Source organism: Tauraco erythrolophus, chromosome 28 (assembly GCF_009769465.1).
Source record: "Tauraco erythrolophus isolate bTauEry1 chromosome 28, bTauEry1.pri, whole genome shotgun sequence".
Classification (NCBI taxonomy): Eukaryota; Metazoa; Chordata; class Aves; order Musophagiformes; family Musophagidae; genus Tauraco; species Tauraco erythrolophus.
This window is the reverse complement of record NC_141492.1, coordinates 860,665-877,149: the sequence shown is the minus strand read 5'-3', so window position 1 is coordinate 877,149 and position 16,485 is coordinate 860,665. Positions and strand designations below refer to the sequence as shown.

General features: G+C 51.2%; 1 protein-coding gene across 1 annotated transcript in view; it reads left to right on the top strand.

Moving 5' to 3' along the window:
* Positions 1-4,266: 4,266 nt before the first annotated feature.
* The window catches only part of ADAMTS10 (ADAM metallopeptidase with thrombospondin type 1 motif 10), a 44,776-nt gene continuing 32,557 nt past the window's right edge, over positions 4,267-16,485 (top strand). Inside the window, exons 1-3 of the mRNA XM_086627577.1 lie at positions 4,267-4,354; positions 9,709-10,073; positions 14,936-15,095. Coding sequence (XP_086483703.1) covers positions 4,267-4,354; positions 9,709-10,073; positions 14,936-15,095 — 613 coding nt within the window. The remainder of the gene's footprint in view (positions 4,355-9,708; positions 10,074-14,935; positions 15,096-16,485) is intronic.

Here is a 16,485-nt window from a genome sequence, read left to right as displayed (position 1 = left end):
CTTTAGCTTGGTTTCCGAATAAAATAAGGCCTGTAGAGCAAGCTGGGTGATTTTAGCTCTTCCTCCCAATTATAACTTTTGAACCATTAGGAAAATTTTAAGTTGGAGTGGATGGAGGAGCAGAAATCTCTATGGCACTGTGTTTGCAGGGACTGCACAGGTTGGTCACATAGCAGCCTTCCCACGGTGTCTGAAGTCCCGCTCAGGCCCTTGGCAAGGTCAGGAGGGAGCCGGGGCCGCAGCCGGCTGAGCTGTGGGATGTGCTGTTGCAATAACCCCGGCACGGTTGGGAAGTTTACTCCATTTTACAGAAGAAAGAAGTAACCGTGAGGGCTGGTGACTTTCATTCATTCATTAAAGCCGTTGCTAATAGCACAGCCCAGAAACACTGTTCGGGGTGCAACAGCAGGATGCTGCTCTCGCTGCTCCTGCTGCTCTCTTGCTGCTTACAGTCACTGCATGACAGGAAGATGTCAGGGAAAGAGCTGGGGGCTGGAGGGGTGCTCTGCAAGTATTTCCTCTCACCAGGAAAAGCAGGAAGCAGAAATCTGTGTTTGTATTTATTTCTCTCAAAAATGGGAAAAGGACACCTGAGCTCATAATTTGCAAAAGTTGGATGAGAAACCTGGAAGCCGCCAGGCCCTGCATCTTTAAAAGCAGCTAAATTCCTCTTCTCTGCACTAGGAGGCACCTTGAACCTTCCTCTTGGCCCCGAGCAGAGCCCATCTGCTTCCTATTACCTTCCCATAAAGCCGCCTCCCCGGCCAAGAAGCCAGGCTTTCAGGGAATTCTGTCTGCAGCCCCGATGTTGAAATTAGTAACAGTTGTCATCTGTTTTTCTTTTTTCTCCTTCTTCTTCTCTTCGCTTTATTCCAGCTTGAATTTTAAACCCCCTCCCCAGCCCCCCGCCTCCTCACGTGTTTTTGGCGTGGGAAGAGGCGACCTCGAAGCCGGCATCGGCCCCCGCTCCCCTCATCCCGCGGGTTCACGCGGCAAAAGCCACCCTGGCGCGGGGAGCGGGGAGCGTCGGCTGCTCGCGGGGCGCCTGCCAAGGACAACGAATTCCTCGGGAAGGAGCAAATCAGAACCGGCCCGAGCGAGGGAGGCACGAGACCGGAGAGGTCACCCCGTGCCTCCCGGCTGCCCCTCCATCCCGGCCCTGAGACCCCGGCATCCCGCCGCCCCCGGCATGGGCCTGGGCTCCTTGGGCTTGTCCGTGCCTGCCGGTGGCTGCCGCTCGGAAAGCAAAATCTGAAAACTGAGGTTATGGAAAACTTTGTACGGATTGAAGCAGCCACGGAGCCCGCGCTCCTCCGGTTCGCTCCTCCTCATTATGGGTCCTTCTCCTGCTGGAGACGGGCTCGGAAGTGAAGCTGTTGGGAAGGGATTGTGTTTTCCTTGCTGTGTGTGCGGAGGAATGAAATCCAGGCCCTTCCCCCAGCCCAGTTTACAGGAATTTTGCAGCTGTAATTCCTGACATGTGCTGCTCCAAACACGCCTCCTTCTCTGAAGGTCGGGGCTGTGGGGTCTCGGCGCCTGCTGCTCCCTCCCAGCCCCTGCGCCGGGGGATGCCAAGGAGCCGGGACTGAAGGGGAAGGGCAGAGGGGAGACTGGGACACCAGTTGTGACCGCCACAGCTCAGGGTCGCGGAGAGGCAGAGGAAGGACGGGAAATAATGACAGCCTTGAGGAAGCGTGTTCAACAGCTGGGAAACAAGAAAATTAGTAGTGTGAAGCCCAGGAGAAAATATACTTCAGCTGAGCGGCTTTCTGTCCGCAGACCTTGGAGCCGTGACAGGATTTAAAAGCTGGAATCTCAAGCTTTAATAGATGCTGAAAAATGCTGACTTAGGAGAGGGCCACAGCACGCCCGGCTTTCGTTTCACCTTCTCCCTTTTCCAGTTCGCTTCCCGGAGCCCCGCGGGGAGCAGGCACGGAGCAGCTCGCTCCAGCCGCAGTGCTCGACCGCGCGTTGCTGCGGCCCCAGCTCTGCCCTGTCTGCACCGCCGCCGGGGGGTGACACTGCAGAGGATGCTGTCACCAGGTGAACATGGCATCATGGACCCGCAGTGCTGATCTCAGCATCCTCATGTCACAGTGGAAGAGGGCAGAAGAAGTCCTACCAACCCTCTTGCCTCCACTGCCTGCTTCTCTTTACCTGTTGCTGGTGAGTGGAGCAGCCTGAGATGAGATTTAGATGGTTTTTCCCCAGTCAGGCAGTTTATTCTCACGGTTGCTGACGGCGTGCACAGTCTGTGAGGATGCTGTTGTGGGTGTTGGGTCTGGGCTTTGCAGAAACCAGCCTGGCGAGTGGTACCAGATGTGGCTGGGGAGACCATCCCAAGGCCTCAACGATGATCTTTGGCCATTTTTAACTGTAAATAAACATTTTAAACATTTTAAATGTTTTAACCGTGAATAAACTGTTAAAAATTTCACATATAAAATACAAAACACCAAATTGTGACTTAAAGACGTGCAATTAATCCTCCCAGCATTTCTGTCCAGTAGGGAAAAACCATTAACTTATTTAGATTAAATACTGGGGCAGGAATCATCTCTCTGATTCCTTCTTGTACCTCACCTACGTAGTCTCCGGTGAAGGGTGTTATTCCAAGACCCCTCAGCACAATTAACATTAACTGCATAGTAAAGATGGGAAAATAGAAGTAGAAATAAATTACAGACCCCCCTGGGGACACGAGGTGAAGGGGAGCATGGCAGACACGAGGAGGAACCGGGGTCTCCCGTCCTGCCCTCTAGCCAGCAGTTAGTCGTTGCTATTTAAAACACACAAGAGCAGAGTGAGGCAAGGGTTAATGACGTTGTTCAAAGTATTTCCTTACTGGGATGAGGACCACACACAAGCCTCGGCTATTGACACCTTCGAAAAGAGCACCATCCTCCCATCTCCAGCTGAGCCTCATCTTCCCAGCAGCTCAGGAGCATCAGTCCTGCCTCTCCCTGCTGTGCTCCGGCACCGCCTGTGCTCCGCAAGTCATTCCTGCATCGCCGGTCTGAAGTCAGAATTCAGTGTTTCTGAATCCGTCGCCTTTGCAGGAACTTTTATGTTTTGCTGCGGGGCTGCTCTCAAGCTGAGCATCACTGTTCAGATATTTGGGATTCTCCGGGCGGTAGCTACGTATGTGCCATATTCATTGCATACATCATCTAATCGCTGGATCGAAACAAAAACCACAGGCTTTATGCAACTCCCCAGCACTTTGTGAGTTTTGTGTAATTGCCTCAGACTGAGTGGAAATTATCTGCAAGCCAAAAATCTTTCACTGAAGCAATTGGAAATCATTTTAAATAACAAAAACAATTGGAATCTCACGATCCATTTGTGGATAGAGCTGAGGGTAAGAGTGAGTTCACTGAATGGGTCCTTTGTTTCCAGTCACTTTTTTAGGTTTAGCCAATACACGCTGAGACCAAGTGCGCTTCTCTCAGTGCAGTGACGGTCATTAAAGTGTATTTTAAAGCCAAGGGGACTGGAGCAGACAGGATTTCCAGGTTGCTGCTCACTACCACTCCGCTAATGCTTTTATTTCGTGTGCTCTTTTAAGGTATCAGATAACTGAGACCAGGTCACTGTTTGGTCTGTGCTTCCTCGTAGGCATTGCTGCAGGACAAAAGGCTCCCATTTATTCCGAGCTCCTTTCCTCTGGTACAAGGTATATACCAGACCTTTAGTCTTGCCATCAGAGCGGTGCAGGGGCTGTGCTGGGAGCGGAGTTGGTCCCCGGGAGAGCACCCGTGTGTGCAGTGTCCCTGTAGCAGGATAACGCAGCTTTCTGATGGTGCGAACTGACGTGGTTAATTGCATTTGCATTTGCTTCCCGTCCTTCTCTCCCCTTTCTTTTCCTTCTTTCCCTCTCACTCTTCCCTTCTCTGAGATCAGGCTTTCCTCATTCACCTGCACACTGTTTTCTCCCTTATGTCCTTCTCCTCCATCCTTTGTTTCCCCTCTGCCCGTCTCTCCCGTTCATTCATCCCCACGTTCTCCTCCGCAGGGGCGATGCCACCAAGAGCCTGCGGTTCCAATTAGCCCATGCTGACCCCGCTGCGCTGGCCCGGGCACAGCACGCTGCAAAGGCACCGCCAGCCTCGCTGCTTTGGGGAGAGCACGGAGCGGCCGAGGATGCCTGCGGAGGGACCCAAGACTCCTGTCTCTACATAAGCGGTGGCTGAGGGAGAGACATGTTGGGACAGCGCCCTTTCAGCTGGCACAATACTCCCTGCACTGAGACATCCACCGCTAACCATGGCCATAGCTTGGAGGCTGCTCACGTGGACTGTCATCTTCACTGCGGCTGTGTGCAACTTTCCCGGTTACACATTCCAATCACAAGGTAGGGATCGCCGTGGGGAGGGGAGCTGGATCCACCAGAAACCCTAATGCTGGCTCCAGGGGAGGTATCGGGGTAATGTCTTGCTGGGGTGTAGGTGGAGACACCCCGAACTCTGCTCTGCTTGCTGTACTGCAGCAGAACTCCTGCTGAATTTGCAGGTGTTTTCCGCTGACCTCTGGGGAAAGGATGCGTTTTGCTCTCGGATGTTACGCTCCTTGACTTTTTGCAGGATTCAGAGCAGTAGGGTCTGTGTAAGATGAGAGCCACGTACGGGCTCAGAAAGCGAAGGGGATGCGGTAGCACTAGAGGAAGCTCCCTTTCCACTCGGGCGGAGCGGTGCATCCCCGGATGAATAGAGGCTTTGTTACGGGGAGGGCCGTGTGTGTGCAGCCAGCCGCTGTGCTTGTGAGCAGCCCTCTGCGCGTGCAGGGATGGAGGTCTGTGCTGGAGCATACAGATACAGCTGAGTCTGGACAGATGTGTGCTGCTGGAGGAGCAGTTTTAGTTTGTGCACACATGTTTCTGTAAGTTCTATCGTTCATAAATGCTCAAACCTGCTCAGACATGAAGACTTTGTACCTGTCTTGTATGTCTGTGTGTTTCTAATGCTCTTGTGTTTAAATACAGAGCCACACAGGCAAGTGATTGCAAGGAAAGCAGAATGTGGGTCTCTTATGCATGGATTTGTACCTTTGTACATGATTTTATTCCAGGTTAGGAGTGAAAAGACTGGAAAGCGAGGTGGACTGCCTTGTACCCAGCCTAGAGTACAAATATAGTATGAGCAGGTAACACAGAGTAGTTAAATTGCTTAATACGAATTTGCTTTTGTGATCGTTTCGTAAGAGGCAACAGGAACACTCCCATCAGGCACCAGAGGGAAGAAGAAAGGGCCCCGAAGACAGACATTTGTCTACGCAGGGTGTTAAAGCTTGGCAGAGCACTTAAGCAGCCATAATCCTGAAATACCATGTGTGCCCAGATTAATTGCAACAGGACCGACACGGCGATGCGCCCGGGCTGTCGAGTAGTGCAACGCCGTCGGGCTGCAGTTGCAGTGGCTGTCAGTTGTCTCGCGAAGCAGAACTGGAAAGAGGAACAAAGGCAACCGAAAGCCACGTGCCGTGCTGGGTCTGCACGCCACGCCGTCTCACGGCCGGGCGCGGGGCACTGCCGTACTACAGCTCGTGCCGGGTGACAGGAGAGGCAGTGGGACACGGAGCTGCGTGCTGTGCAGGCGCTGTGCAACGTGCAAGGTTACACAGGCCGATTCTCTTGAATCTGAAACAAACAGTTTCTGGTCCTTTTTGCCAAGGCCCCTGGCGATGCCTGGGGGGACTGTTCTTGGCCTCCTGTGTCCATCAATTCACACCTCTCCCCATCTGCAGCACCGCGTTTGCAGTGCAGCGACACTCTGACGAGGACTTCACTGCCAGATCGCCTCCATCCTGGCTCAACAGCAGCCTGGATCCTCCCTCGCTCGCGAGTCCCCACACTGTTCGCTCATACCCCTCGGTCTAAACCCAAAAATTACAGTTAACACATTTGTGCTCTCCTAGATATTAGCTTCTCCTGAGCAGGTCTGAGAGATGAGTCTCAGCCCGTGATGTTGCTGGGAGCATGGTGCCACGGGAGCACCAAGCCAGGGACTGCAGCCTGTCCCGTCCCCAGTGCCTGTCCAGTCCCGAGGATCCAGCTGCCCATGGGCCCCTCTTGCTGTCAGAGCACTTTTTTAGGCTCCCTGTGCCCGGAACGGTTGGCATCAGGCTATTGACGTTACTCAACACTTCTCTTTTTGCCACGCTGCTGAGATAGTAAGTACATAATCCTCACAACACCCTTTCAAGAGGGTGAAATTCTGTTATCTCAACTTGGCAGTTGGAAGCACGGAGAACAAAGGATGGCATTTTCAACAAGCTGCTGATTTTGACCAAGTGACTTGCTCCAGTTAGCAGTGGAGCGGGATTCGCGTGCCCCGTGTGCACGACTCCAGATCAGTGTATTTATTTTATGCAGGAAAAAGATTAAAGTATCACAACCATAAGCTGTGATTGTCTTTGTGGGAAATAGCAGCCCAGTGTTGACGGCCTCTTCAAGCCAGAAGAGATGTAATGAGATTCAGATGTAACGTGTACACTCAGGCTGTGGATTTTAACAGCGCAGGGAAAAGCAGCTGAAATAATCAACCAAGGATTCAGCACATGCCCACCATTGCTGTGTGGTTTTTAATCCAAAGGAAGTTTTCTGCTAGTGCCTTAGTTTAACCATAGTGATAAATTAGAGGTTCTCTGTTTTATGGAACGTTAAGTGAGGCTGATCTCACTGCTCCTGCCTCACCTGTAAACCGATGGACCCAGGGAGGACGAAGGGAGACTGACACAATGCCAGGGCAGCCTGAAGCTGTGGGATCCCATGGTGTTTTCCACAGCCGTTGCTTAGGAATCGTATCTGGGATGCATCCGGATCTCCTCTTTGCTCTGGTGACAAGACCAGAGCAAACGTGCTTCCTTTTCATCCTCTAAGCAGCTCTGTAATGAGAGAGGCAATGGTGAGCATACAAGGAGGGAACAAAATCCTCCGTCCTCCACTTTCACTTTCCCTCTCCTTTTTGTTCAGCTTAGCCCTCTACCTGCCCCGTGCCCTCTCCCTTCCTCTGCTGTCCTTGTCCCTGCAGATGTGTTCTCCCTTTCCACCAAAAATGGGGCAATGAGGTACCTCTCCCCGCATCCCATCCTTCCTGCTTCCTAGTGTTCTCTCTTGCCCTGTCCTGGGAGGTCTGTTGTCCTCCAAGGCTGCTCAGTGTCCCACACAGCCATGGGCAGGTTTTCCTGGAGAAAGGCTTTTTATAGCATCACTTCTGAAGCAGTTTGACAGCTCTCTGGAAACACCAGGCTGCTTATCACCAGCGCAAACCTTTCTGATACAGTGGGTGCAGTACTGCACATTTGAGGCCAAGATCTATTAATACAGCATGAAGTGGCTGAGAGGACAGAAGGAACATGATGGTTTCTCTGAAAGGAAGGAAGAAAGGAAGGGCCAAACAATGATACTTTTGCTGCTGGGAGCTCCTAGTATGGTCTGTAATATGAGGAGCATGACCAAGATAGAGATGAGCAAATGAGGGAATAAGGGAACATCTGTGATGTTGGGTGGAATGCACAGGGCTAGGGAGTAAAAGAAGTCGTAATCTCTTAGAGCTTAATGAAATCTTCTATATTTTTAGAGGAGAGGAAGGACCCAGCTGTAATACTGGATGAGGACACTGGCTTCTTCCTTGTGTTTCTGAAAGTCTGTTATTTTTTCCCTTTTGAGGCATCCATGCTCTAAAGCATCACTTCCTAAAACATTCATGTGATGCAAGGCACTACTTTTAGATCGTTCTCCCTGTGCCTCAGTTTCCAGAGTGACATCTCTGAGAGGATGCATGGTGACCAGCACTATAGCAAAAGTGGGTTCTCACACGCAACCTTGCCCCCAGGCTCTGGACATGTTTTTTTTCCTTCCTGGGCGTACCGTGAAGATCAGGATCAGAGACCGCAGCCCAGGGTCCCAGGCCCTTTCTAGCCACTGCGTGTGCAAACCTCCTTCCGAGTCACTATTTCGCAAGCCCATGTGGACTGCAGAGAGGGAAAAAGAAAAACAAGACACTTCCGATAGCAAATTTTTCCCAGCCTGAGGTCATTGCTTAAGTGCAAATAGTCACTCTTGTTTGCCTGGCTGCATCACACGCGAGGCGGTGTGATGCAGGAGAGGCTGGAGCACAGGAAGTTAAAAAACATAATTATTTCTGGCTTGTCGAGCCAAGGGAGAGGTGCCAGAAGTGCTTATGGTTTGGAAGGATGGGAGCTAACCCCTAAACCCAGCTGGTGGGAGGGACTGTCCCATTACCAGTGGCCAAGGAAACCACTCTGTCAGGCTCCCACACTGGAAAACACACTAGAGGAAAAGGAAACTTTCCAGTGCTGCCATGTGGTAAGAGTGTAATTTGGAGTCCAAATTTATGATGACTGGGAAGGCTTTGAAGATGGGTGCTGTGGAGCCAGGCAAAATGCAGCTACCCTGGAGCAGCCTGGCCTCTCCCGTTTGCTTAGGAAATGACTACAAATAGGATGCAGAAGGCACAGTAAGAATATTCCAGAGTGAAAAGAGGGCAAATCCTCTCCCACTCCATGAACAAACCTCCAGCCATGAGGGGTTCAGAAGAACACACTATGATGGGGGGAACTATCCTGTCCAGTGCATGAATAAAGCCTCTGGTACCAAGGGCTGTCGGAGGCAGCTGGACCTCCAATCAGATCCAGTCTGGCAGTCTCCCGGTGGCATTTTCCTTGGAAAATGAGAAATTTCTGTAGAGGTTGCAGAGTGCCAAATTGTTTGACAGCCAAAAGTGTTGCGTTACCATATGAGTGCAGGCAGATGTTTTGGACAGTGACCTTGTCAGATCACATTTCCTCAGTGGTACGAGACAGGCTCAAACACTCAAGTGCCCCAAGAGAAGGTGCTAAGCCAGGCTGATACGATAAAGAGCACCAAGCTGGTGAGCTAGGAAGGAAGGATGGTGTCATAGATAGAGGCATGGCTGGGGAATTGAGACATCTGATTTTTTTCTTGCTGCCTTTTTAGCCCAGCTGGGGAATTCTGGTTACCTACCCTCTTTGTTTATTTTGATTGCAAGATTGGCCTTGCAAGGACATTGTCTTTGTGTCTCCTAGGAGGATGCGCAGTACCTGATGCGCTAATGCAGCTGTGATCAGGGAGGCTGGTATGGTACCATTGTTATGAGTTATCAAAGCAGAATTTGCAGGTCCATGTGGCAGCTGCAGATGTTCTGAAGAACCCCACAGTTCCTTCGTGAGACTGTCTTCTCCTGCGACATTGTCACCCCAAGACTCATTCTGGCTTGTTTTGAAGACACCTTATCACTAGCTTTGTTACAGAAAGGGTCCAGCTTAAAATAACCCTCCAAACCACAGAGTGTGACTCTGCACAACCTGGAGTCCAGTGGAGATGGAGAGTTGGGGGACAGTCCAGGTCCAGAGCCAGAATCTGGGTGTCCTGAATGGCCCCTTGGACCAGCCTGTTTCTCTCCATCACCTGCAGAAGAAGATTTCGCTCCGTAGGCTCAAGGCCTACTGATATTGTCTCTGTAGGCTGAAGGCTTTTGGGAATACCCCAAGGATCCTGCAGCCTGGACAGAGCAGTCCCTCTGTGTCAGGACCCCGTCCCTCCGCCTTGCGCTGGCTGCAGCTCTGTTGTGCCGAGGCACAGCCGGCTCCGCACTGGAGTCGCAGGCTGTTTTACTCTGACTCGCTTTGCAGAATGTCATTCCTCCTGTGTTTGCTTTTCCTCTCCAGAGGAGTTCCTCTCCAGCCTCGATCACTATGAAATTGCGTTCCCCATCCAAGTGGACCAAAACGGGGACTTCCTCACCTTTGACGTGAGAAGCCAGCTGAAGCAGCGCCCTCGGCGCAGTCTGGGGTCCTTGCCCTACGAGCCATCTGAGCAGCAGGTTTTCTACAAAGTCTCTGCCCACCGGACCCAGTTCCTCCTCAATCTGACACTGCACTCCAACCTCCTGGCTGAGCACTTCACTGTCGAATACTGGAAGCGAGATGGCGTGGACTGGCAACACGATTTCCACGAAGACTGCCACTACGCTGGCCACTTGCAGGACCGGTACCTGAACTCAAAAGTCGCCATCAGCAACTGCAATGGACTGGTGAGTCTCTACATTTTGCCCAGCCAAGGGCAATGCTAACAACTTGAGCTGCCCATGAAGCAGAGCAGATGATTCCACCTTCTTCGATCTGTGCAGCCTGATTTGGGTCCTAGCAGGTGGGTCCATGGTGGTGGGAAAGGCACAGGGTTGGTGTCAAGCTAGGATATTGCACACTGGCATTGAAAGTCAGCTGAGGGTGAAGAAGACCACATCTCTTCCTTACATCTCTGAGGGTTCCTGATCCATATTTGGCTTGTAGTCCAGTTTCTACCAAAGTAAGTGGTCATTTTCCCATGATTTTAATTGGAATGGGATAATCAAGGCTATAGATCATTATTCTGGCTCTCACAAAACTCTCCCCTCCATTTCTACCAGCAACAGCAAAAGGTATGTTTCTCATGTGCTAGTGAGGAAGAAATGCAGGAGGGCGGGAATTTCACAGCACAACTGGGAATGACAAAAGTGCATTCAGATCCGTACAATTGCAGATACGTTCCCAGGGCTCCCTGTCACTTCTGTCCAGATTTCAGGAGCTAAAAATGTGACTTCTGCAGGAAAAAACTGAAATAGTAAGTGTTTTCAAGACAAAAAAGAGAACATCAAGGAGGGACAAGATGGCATTTTTCAAAAACAGCGAAGCTGCTGCAGAGAGGGTGGGAATGATTGATTTTGCATGTCCTAACAGCTAGGACTAGACGTCATGGTCGGCAGACCTTAGTGGTAAGGATAGCTGAGCTCTGGACTAGACTGCTTGAAGAGTGCGTGGCCTCATCATCGTTGGAGATCTTTAAGAATATGCCAGACAAATGCCTCTCAGAAATACTGCAGGTATGATGCATTATCTCTTCCAGCATTGGGAATAGACTAAGGACTTTCATCCTTATTTTTCTGTGATTTTCTGATATTTCTGGCTCACAAAGCGCATTTCCTGATCTGCCAGATGGAGGGATGGAGCAAACATACCCTGTTAGCAAATCCCAAGGATGATGGCTCCCTTGGAGGGGTAACATGTCAAAAAAGACTCTGTAGGCCAGATTCATATTTATGCTACAGCCCCACCTCTTAGCAGCATTCTGGCAGTACGGAAGAGCTTCCAAATGGGGATAAATTCACGTTTGATTTATTGCTAAATTACACTGCCAGAACAGTGCTGTGGGTTATTAACAGAAATGAGAATCTGAGTCATTATATCATAGAGTCTAATGTTTCTATCTCACAGCCAAAAATCAGAGCTTCATAAACTCCTACTTCCCTAGTTAGCCCTTTGTTTAAATATGGGAACTCTGCTGAAGTTCTAGACAATTTAGTGGTGTTCACGAAAGCACTGAAGGGTGAGCTGGATGCTGCTGGCTCGGAAGGGATCGGCATTACCCTACCTTCCCACCTCAGAGAGCAGCAAGCCCAGGGCAAGCGATGGTCTGGCAGCACTTGCACTAGGATAATTTAGTCCACGGGCTGTGTTTAAGTCTGGAGAGATACCAGGGCCTGTCTGGAGGAAAATGCAGCCAGGCATAAAGAGGGACGGAGGGTCATCCAACAACCTCTCCTTTTCCTGAACTCTGTCCTTCTGCCCTGGAGAGCTATGGACATCAGCAAGAAGGGCAGAGGAGGTCTGCTGGGTTGGTGAGGACAATAGGGTCAGGAATTTGGATGAGAGGAGACTGGCATCGTTTTGGCTGACAGAGAGGGAGCTGTTCTTGTCACTGGAGAAGATCTGTTGCAGAGCTTTGGTTGATCAGTAACAGCTGATCCACTCCTGCCATTCTGCAGCCACAGCACACTCCCCTCCAGGCAGGCATCAGGCTGCTTTGGAGGGGACAGGCAGGGACAGAAGAGGGTCTTCAGTTGCTGAGGTCTCAAGGTTCAGGTTCATGCTGACATGTGACAAAGGGGAACCTACACAGTGACTCACATTTGCACAGACTTAACTCGATGATGCAAAGGGGGTCATGTGTTGTGTTGTTAAATGGGTGTAAGCAGGGACCAGGTGCTGATGATGGGGTGAGCTGTGCATAAGGAGGAGGGAAAGGGACGACTGCATGCACAGAAGCATCCAACACAAAGCTGTGAAAATGGGTAACAAGCCCCAGTCATTCTCCTGTCCTCAAACTCCCACATCCCTGAGCAATTTCAGTGTCTGCAAGGTGTACCACTGTAAACCGCTTTGTTTCCAAACACCCACGATGTAACTTGCACCTTATGGCACCTCAACTTTGGACTGCCAGTATCTGGCTCCCAGAGACATCTTCCCAGCCACTCAGCCCATCACCCCGGCCTGAGGGCAGGCAGGCAGCGTGGCTCACCCCGTGCATCTCCCACAGAGGGCACGCCGTGCTGCGCTTTAGGCTGAGCGGGAGGAAAGTCACCCAGGCTTAAGTTGTCGGAAGCAAAGGGCAAAGCAGTCCATTTTCCAAAACACACAGAGCCGTGAGCTGCCAGCGGGGCCAAGCACGAAGCAGCTGGAGTCTGTAGGGAGCAGCCCAGGGAGCTTTGCCTCAGCCTGGCCAGGAGCTGAAATCCCTGTCTTAAGCAAAGCCATGTTTCATCCCACCGGCTGCACGAGATCCCGAGGACCCGTGTCCTACCATCAAAAATATCACAGCAAGGAGAAAACAAATTTAGGAAAGAAATGCCATTCTCTTGTGTCAGGGTTCATCAAAGGACAGTTTAAAGGCCAGGTTTGCAATGCTGTGTGTCTCTGATGAAATTGTGCTTCCGTCTGAAAAACCCTGCCGAAGTCAGAGTGAACATGAAACGCTCGGAGCAAGGCAGGTGGCCCTGCTGCTGAGGCTAACGTGGAGCTGCTCGTGGGGTTGTACAAGCTGAATTGCAGTATGTGGCTGTGCTTTTCCTAAGTGTGGTTATAAGCTAATAGCATAAACCATCCTTGCTCTGCAGATGACCTGGGTGAATCATAGACAGGATATCCAGCTTAGCTCCCCCACAAACCACAGGGATCTCTCCAAGGGCTTCTCACCACCCCCTTTCAACGCACCCAGACCTCAGAGCTCAGTCTTTGGGGTCAGCAGTGGGGCAGTTTTCAGACTCCAGTGACTGCCGAACCTCATTGCTGAAGGATGCCCCGCAGGCGCTGGAGCCTCCTGCCTCTTGAGCTCTGCGGAGGCTCCGGGTTTAAGCAAGAACGGCCCTTTTCTAGTAGTACACGGTTTTGTGCAGGACATGCTTTCCCCATCTGCTGCTCTGCCCCACGCCGGCGGTGACCTCCTTCTCCCCGTCCCACAAAGCCGGCAGCCAGCTGGCTTCACAGGCCGGCACTCGGCTTTCCGCCGGAGCCCTCGCCAGGCTAACCTCACAGTACCTCGCTTGTGTTTGAAAAGGTGGAGCTGAGCCAAGAGCAACAGAGCCTGGTGCAGGAGGAAATCCCCCGGCACTCTGGAGATGGGGACTTCGCTGTGCACACACTGCCCCGATTCAGCTTTCGCGGCAGGGAGGGAAAGCAGGAGAGACCTATTACGGAGGCAGCGTCCACCCCAGAGAGACTCTCCCCCACCAATGCCCAGCAATAACGCTGTTACGTAGGTGGTGCCTTCCACACAAGGCCCTTGAGATGTTTTACAGTGACCTGCTTGCCCGCTCCCTGTCCTGTCACATAGAGGGGAGCTGGTAAAGTGCTGTGACATCCAAAAGACAACACCGGCACACCCAGACATCTCTGCAACATCTCTGCACCCAGAGCTATGCTTGCGCTCAGGGAGTGGGAGGACAGCCAGGTAACGTGGCTCTTAGACTTTTGGGATACTTCTTGTCCTGCTTGAGCAATGTCAGGCATGTTTCTGTGCCTCGGTTGCTTGCTGGTGAAGTTCAGCTGATAGCACACCCATGTTTCATAGAGTTAGGTGAGATTCAATGCTAGGAGTTGTTACAGCAAGGGACCTTGCTGCAACCTTTTAGGTTGCTCAGACCTTTTAGGTAGAGGGTCTTGCAAGCACCTGCTGAGTTTGGCTGCTCATCCTGCTGCGTTTGGCTGCTCATCCTGCTGTGGTCTGCTCCCCCCGGTGATCATTGTTTCACAAGTGGGTCCACTTGCAAAGAGTAAAGTCTGGGCTCACAGCTGAGATTCATTTAGTCAAAGAATAAAATAAAGGAGAACAACAAAAAAGTCCTGACTGGCTAAACTGACAAGTAAAGGAGCAGAAACAAGATGGGCTGACCAAGGTGGCTGGGCAGAGGTGTAAAAGGGATAGAGATGCCGGCAGGGCACAACACAGGTTTCAGGCTGCAGAGAAAGGTTGTGGCTCCTTGCTGGCTGCCTCATGCAAATTGGACTTCAGATTTTAAAGATTCAACATTGTCATGGTTTTGGGCTGATCCAGCAACTAAAACTCACACAGTCTCTCCTTCTCCAGTAAAGTAGAGAGGAGAGAAAAAAAACCAAAGGGACTGAGGGTTGAGACAAGTGGTGGTGATGGTCCTGAGCTGCTTTCGAAGGTTCTTCGGTGGGGTTGAAAAGTAGAGGAGGTAGATCTCACTGCTGAGTTGTGCGGCTATTCAAAGGTATGGTGTTTAGGATCCCACAGACAGCTCTCAAGTAGAGTGAGTGGGTGGAATAGGAAACAACTTATTCATAATTTTGCAAGGAAAGACTGTGATTTCCAGAGGACTTTAGTGAACACAGATGTCCCAAGGCATCCACGACCATCTGGCTCGGTTTTCCCTGGTCTGTAGGTTCATATAGTTCAGTGTTTGTGCATAAGCGAAGGATTCCGTCACATTCTCAAAGTATTTGTCAGTCCCCAGAAATTCAGCAGTTAATCATCAGAAAGCTCATTATGAAAAGCCACCAATATGTCACCCAGTTCTCTGCCTACCTCTAATTGCCTTCTCTCTCTTTCCTTCCGCAGCATGGGGTGATCGTTGCAGATGAGGAGGAATATTTCATTGAACCGCTGAGCCCAGGAGCCAACGTCAGCACAGGGAGCGAGGGCAAAGGCAGCCCCCACGTCGTGTACAAGCGATCGTCTCTCCAGTACCCACACATGGATGCAGCCTGCGGCGTGCTAGGTATCTGTACCCACCAACACATCCTCGATCCATCCTGGTGCAGGCTGGGAAAGCCCCGGTAGAACAGGATTTGAAGGTCCGCACTGCCCTGTATGGCAAAGAAGCAAATTTATCTCTGGCATTTAAGATAGTTTTCTGTATTTACTTTTACCCATGTTAAGGACTTCTGGTGGCCTGGTCTCTGGAAAGCTCTTGTACTCTCTTCTTTGCAGCAGGACTTTTAAATTGTAAACAGAGCATGGAATAGAAGAAAAAAAAAAATGCTTTTTGTTATTCTTAAGAAAATCCTCCCAGATTTGGCTAGTTTACAAGGTATTGAGAAATTGTAGCTTATGCACACTCAGCAGAGGCTTGTCTTTGGGTTTTAGTCACTGAAGATTGTGTCCACGCTGAGCTACATCTGCTGCTGTTAGAGACTGGGTGGAAAGATGCCTTGTAGGGTGGTGTATGGGATCTGGTTAACCACAGTGGGCTCTGGGAGACGTTGATGCACAATGGCAATTGCACATCTACCGTATTTCTACACTTAAAGGCCTTTGACTTCCTAAAGGACTCACACAGACCTGCCCTGGCCTCTCCCCACACACCTGTGACCTTCTCATCCTTGCTAGCAGTTGTTCTGTGTCCTAGAGCCTCGTTGAAATCCCCGGCCCTTGTGAATGTGCAAAATTTCTCCATCTGCCCGAAATGTTGCATGGACACAGGATGCTGCTCCCACAGTTTACAGAGGCTTCCCCTGGCTCCGTAAGGATGAGGGGAGATGCCATGCCTGCAGAGGGGCCGGCTCGCATTTTATGGATTAGAGTGCGTGGATGCAGAAGCAGAGCTGTTCCCAGTTGCTCGTGGCAGGTTTGTGTGTCACTTCAGGATGTTCATCCAGTACTCTGGTGGTGACACTTGACTGGATAAGGAGTCACTGCTGGAAGGGATGGAGCCTCTAGAGGCACTGGGGCACTGCTAGCCTGCTCTGAGCAGGTCTGGGTGTCCCCAGACCTGACAGCATCTCTGGAGACAACCTGTGCTTCTCTGGCCTGGCTCCTCCTGTCCCCGCTCTGACAAGAGCCAGAGGATTCAGCTGGCTCTTCCGACAGGGTAGGAGAGTGGTTGTAATCCCCCAGTCAGCTCTCCTGCCCTGTGGTGGTCTCCAGGCCGTGGGTTTGGAGGTGATGGCCCCACTGAGGACATCTCTAGGGTCAGGTCAGTAGCACTTGAAGCCTGGAGCAAAGTCCTACACACCTGCTGCTGCTGCTTTGGAGGCTGCAGCCATTTCTGTGGAGGAAAAGCCAAGTACTAAATTCAGGTCCTGGCAAGAAAAGGGAAGAGGAAATGATCTGCAATGGTTTTATTTTCAGATTATGTCCGTGTAGTTTCTAAACCCACACCACGCTTC